Genomic DNA, 4,825 nt, shown 5'->3' on the forward strand with positions numbered 1-4,825 from the left:
CAAAGAACGTAAATGTATAAGAAGCGACAACTCGTTAAAGTCGGCGAGTGAGGTCTGAAAGGTTGAGATGAGGAGTTCGCGTCCGTTTTAACATCCATTTTCGTAAATGAATTCGCCGCACATATGGTTTCGCGGCGATAAAGAACGTTAAGAAAAAGTGACCGATGATAGAAATAATAAAATGAAATGAGAAAAAACATGGCCGCAGCCCTTTTTGTTGATTTGCTGACGGCATTTAACAATTTGCATGCGCATGTGCATAGATTTACTTTATTTTATAATTTTAAACAAATATAAGTAAATTAAATACATGCGCTATGCAAGACCTTTATAAACTTCCTCTTTAGTATGGAATTTGTAAAGTTTTAATTTATGGATGAAATTACCCTTTTTATATCAACCAAATGTACATTTATAATCAATAAACTTATTTAATATACTCATGCGATTTCCCTCCAAACATATCACATTCATGCAAATACGCGTACGTACATACATATGTATGTAAAAGCGCATATGCGACTAAAACACAACAATAACAATTTCATTCATAAACGCATGCGCATATTCTTCAAGGTCAAACTCATTCATTCATAAATTCAATTGCCACACATCTCCCCGCAAGCGCATCGCCTACAAGCGCAACTTCTGCGCGAGAGCCACAAAAATTCTAAAATGTAAAATTGAAGAAATCACTGCCAGTCAAATGAAAAGTTGCAACTCCGCTGTAAAATCTGAGGATATTTGCAAAAATAACTTATCTCGAGCTTAGCCATTATTTCTCTAAACTTCTAAATCACAGCACTTTTTCAAACTTGTATATTATAAATTAGTTGCTTAAGATTTTAATTTAACAAAAAACAAAATAAACATAAATCTTTTGCACAAATGACCCATGATATTTTGTTGTAAACTCAAAACTTCTGAAATCACATACATAAGTGGTTTTACAACAAATGTAATTTGGCAACATGGTTGTCTTCACCAGCTTCGGTCATCAATTTTAAAATTTTTGTAAACCGATCGCTTACGATTTGTTTACAGTTGACTCTAGATACTACGAGCATCATGTATACGAATAAAAAAATTTAATTATTTTGCATTATTGATTATTGCGAAGCTATGAAGCATATATAAGTGAGTGTATATATACAGGCCTATTCTGCGTTGGTAACACAAATTTTGTTTACTATCATCAAAAGCGACAAACACAAAAAATCGTACATTAACAAGCCTATTCTGCGTTGGTAATTTTTTTTATCCAAAAATAAAGTTCCTCTCTTTTTTTAAACCCTTTTCGCATTCTGCGAACTCTCGTAACCGGTAAAATTTGTTTGCATCTCATAAGCAGGTAACAAAATATTACCCCAAGAAATAACAACAACAGAATTTCTAAAAAACTTCATAGCTGAAATGCGGAATAAATTAAAATGTGACACAGGTAGTTAGAATTGCGGTAACAAGAAGTGGTAACAATGATTGGTAACAGAATTTGCTGGTTAGAAAATTTTCGGTAACAAGCAAATGGGCTTCAAGATGTTCATGTTAGGAGCAGCCTACTGTAAGCGTACATATGTATGTACATATGTATGTGCGTAAATATGTCAGGACGCGGCATTTTGCAGGAATTTAAGAACTTGTCAAGATAAATATGGCGGAGGACGTGGGAAAGACGGAGACAACTTATGTTTCATATTTATAGGTTTTTTTAGGCGGAGGATGTGAGAAAGACGGAGACAACTGAGGTTTCGCATTTACGCGTTTATTTTTGGCATGCTTATGAACCAAAACTTGAAAACATTTATTCTTGCCCGATAATAACAAAATGTATGCATACTCATGTATAAATGCATAGATTTAAATTAAACTTATGCCATCTGTATATAATAAACATTGGTTTTGTAATAAAGCCGCTGTATACACACTTTATCCATCAAATCTACCAACACATCATTTTTTTGCATACTTTAAATATGTAAATTTCCAGATGAAAACAAAACATAAGTACACTCATATATAAATGCATAGATTTCTTATTAAACTAATGCATTTTTATATAAAAGTACACTGATTTTGTTTAATATACTGATCACTTTTATGCACAGACACCAACAATCGACACTTGTTGACAAACACTTCGCACTTACAAACACTTTATTATGAATATGGACACTTTCACATACATGCACTTCAGTATTTTACACATTCACTGAATACTATATATTTTACACCTTCTTTTATTTATTTCCTATATTAAAATACACTTTTCAACAACTTGCGCAAAACAATCACCGAAATTCACATTTGCCGCTTTTCTTCTGTTTTGCTGTCATTTTCCGCATTCCAGGCGAAAATCAAAAATCTGCCGCGGACAGAGTCAAAAGGGAGACGAACTCCTCATCTCAACCTTTCAGATACGGTCAAAACCGTCGCGGCACATTTTCAAAGTAACGAGTTGTCGCTTCTTATACATTTACGTTCTTTGGCAGAAGGTAAACAAAAACAATTACAAGCACAGTGGCAATGTCAAAGCACGTTGAAATCAGCTGTTCGGTAAACTGACTGATTCAAGGTGTATTAAACACGCCTTGTACTGATTTGATAACACTTCTGTTGCCGCCTGTGGAAATTCTGTAGGAAATAAATTTTAAAAGTTAAAAGAAAATTCTATAAAATACAAAGGAAATGGTGGTCACTAAACAGTTTTTCCAAACAGTATTAAATACATCGAATCGCGTTCATGGATTGACAAGCCTGCGTGAGTTTTTAATACAAGAATTTTTTGTTTCGGCATGGCGAAGAATACAATTTTGAAGTTTTATATAAAAGTGACTGCAAGCAAACAACACTGCTAGATTTGCACAAATACGGAGTTGAGGACGCCTAGTTTATTTCATTTCATTTATTTTCAACTTAGTACAAGAACAATTATTTATTTTCTTTCATCGTAGGTAAATTTTCCAGCAGTAATCCCACTATCAGTCCCGCATTGCTTAAACGAAATGAACTCTTCACTCAAGAACAGCGTCGGCAACAGGAAGCCGTTGGACGAGTGGAAAAAATAGAAGTACGCTACCTTGGATTGCCGCAAGATGTAACACTAGCTATGAATGCTAACTTATCCACGCCCTACAATTGCGCGCAGCATTTAAGTGAAGGCCATTGTAAGCGTTCCGCTCTAGCGCTAATCGATGGAAATGTGCCATGGGATGTGCATCGCCCGCTGACTGAATCTTGCACGTTGCAGTTGCTAAATTTCACAGTTGCTGATCCTCATTTAATAAACAAGTATGTTGGACACTGAGTATACCTCTAAAATAACATATCATAAGTTAATAAATATTCTAATTATATCTTGATGCAGAGCTTTTTGGCGCACATGTAGTTTTATGTTAGGAGCAGCGCTGGAAAAGTCTTTTACTGATGAGGCACATTTGCAATTACACAGTTTCCCTACTCCAAATAGTAAGTTTTTCACACTTTGAGTTAAAAATTTAAATTATTTTATTAATCTACTTGCTTTTCAGTAAAAACTGGTAGTTTTGTTTACGACGTTGTGTTGCGTGCACAATCTTGGCAGCCTAGTAAGGCTGAATTGCGTGCCCTCTCCGCTGAGATGGTTAAATTAGCAGCAAAAGATTTGAAAATCGAACGTCTTGATGTCAATAACGAACTTGCTTTGGAAATGTTTGCCGATTCGCATTACAAACGCGAGCAATTGCCCAGCATCGCTCAACAGAATCAAGGACGTGTTACCCTCTATCGCATTGGTACTCATATAGATATATCACGTGGTCCTATGGTCGCCTCATCACGTTTTCTTGGCAAATGTACAGTAGCAGCTGCGCATAAGATTGCTAATGAAGGCGATAAAGATGCGTTGTATCGAGTGCAAGGTGTTGCCTTACCTGCTGGATTTACGTTAGATCATGTAGCCTACGGTACATTAGAGGAACGCGCTAAGAAACTGGTAAATAATGTGCTACATTAGTTGTTAAAAATATTTACTGAGTATTCGTCTTCATTTTTTAGAATCCTGCACGCTTACCCAATGAGCCTTTTGAAGAATCACAGCAGCAGATAGCTTGAATGAATGCGACAAGTTTATTTCATTGGAATTGTTGTTTTATATATTAATAAATGCGCATAAATACATTTAAATTAACTTAAGGCGTGCTTTAGCCGATCAACATCCCATTCGCCTAAATGTATGCTACATTTCTGCTTCGCAAGCGCACTATCTTGTAGAAGGAAGTTGCACAATAAAAAGAGGTCAGTTCTCCAGGGGCCCTAATGAGAAAAAGGTGTACCTAAATAAGTAAAGAAAACTACTTTCGATTTATAACCGCTCTGCTGGTTGTGAAATCAGTTAATTATAAGCGTATTTCCAAATTTTGTATATTGTTTTATTTTCGTTAGATTATTTATTTCAAAAATATAACTTGGCTTTATTACATTAACTATATGCACGTATGTATGTATGCATGTACATTAGACTGCATCACTCCCCATACAAAAAAAAAAGTTACGGTACTGCCATTCCATTGGAATTATAAAATCTATAATATATTTCAAGACATACACGAAAATATTTCGGAAAAATATTAAGATTTACGTGAGCTGGACCGATTTGAAAATAGCTCAAAAAAAGGGAGTTTGTTATGAATAAAACTCCCCTCAAATGACAAAGCAGTTTAAGCATAAAAAAATCTGCATAAAAATAAAAATGTAACGGTATCGCAATAATTCGATTTTTGATGCTGTTTTTAACCGACTTCACGAAAAGCAGAAGGTTATCAATTCTCGGAATATTTTTTTTATGTAT

General features: G+C 34.8%; 1 protein-coding gene across 1 annotated transcript; it reads left to right on the plus strand.

The window, feature by feature from the left end:
• The first annotated feature begins 2,559 nt into the window (after positions 1-2,559).
• LOC118739526 (39S ribosomal protein L39, mitochondrial) lies at positions 2,560-4,192 on the plus strand. Its single transcript, XM_036470897.1, has 5 exons — positions 2,560-2,758; positions 2,952-3,288; positions 3,365-3,465; positions 3,528-3,970; positions 4,033-4,192. Exons 1-5 carry the CDS (start codon positions 2,686-2,688, stop codon positions 4,087-4,089), a joined length of 1,011 nt encoding a protein of 336 aa, XP_036326790.1. The 5' UTR covers positions 2,560-2,685; the 3' UTR covers positions 4,090-4,192.
• Positions 4,193-4,825: the final 633 nt, after the last annotated feature.

Source organism: Rhagoletis pomonella, unplaced genomic scaffold, assembly GCF_013731165.1.
Source record: "Rhagoletis pomonella isolate Grant_MI unplaced genomic scaffold, Rhpom_1.0 Rhpom_scaffold_00005, whole genome shotgun sequence".
Taxonomy (NCBI): domain Eukaryota; kingdom Metazoa; phylum Arthropoda; class Insecta; order Diptera; family Tephritidae; genus Rhagoletis; species Rhagoletis pomonella.

What these genes read in the sequence shown, in the direction of transcription:
- LOC118739526 (XM_036470897.1), top strand. Translation starts at nt 2,686, where the DNA reads ATGGTGGTCACTAAACAGTTTTTCCAAACAGTATTAAATACATCGAAT. An exon ending in CAGTTTCCCTACTCCAAATA is followed by an intron (nt 3,466 to 3,527) that starts GTAAGTTTTTCA and finishes CTTGCTTTTCAG; the next exon opens with TAAAAACTGGTAGTTTTGTT. An exon ending in AGGAACGCGCTAAGAAACTG is followed by an intron (nt 3,971 to 4,032) that starts GTAAATAATGTG and finishes TTCATTTTTTAG; the next exon opens with AATCCTGCACGCTTACCCAA.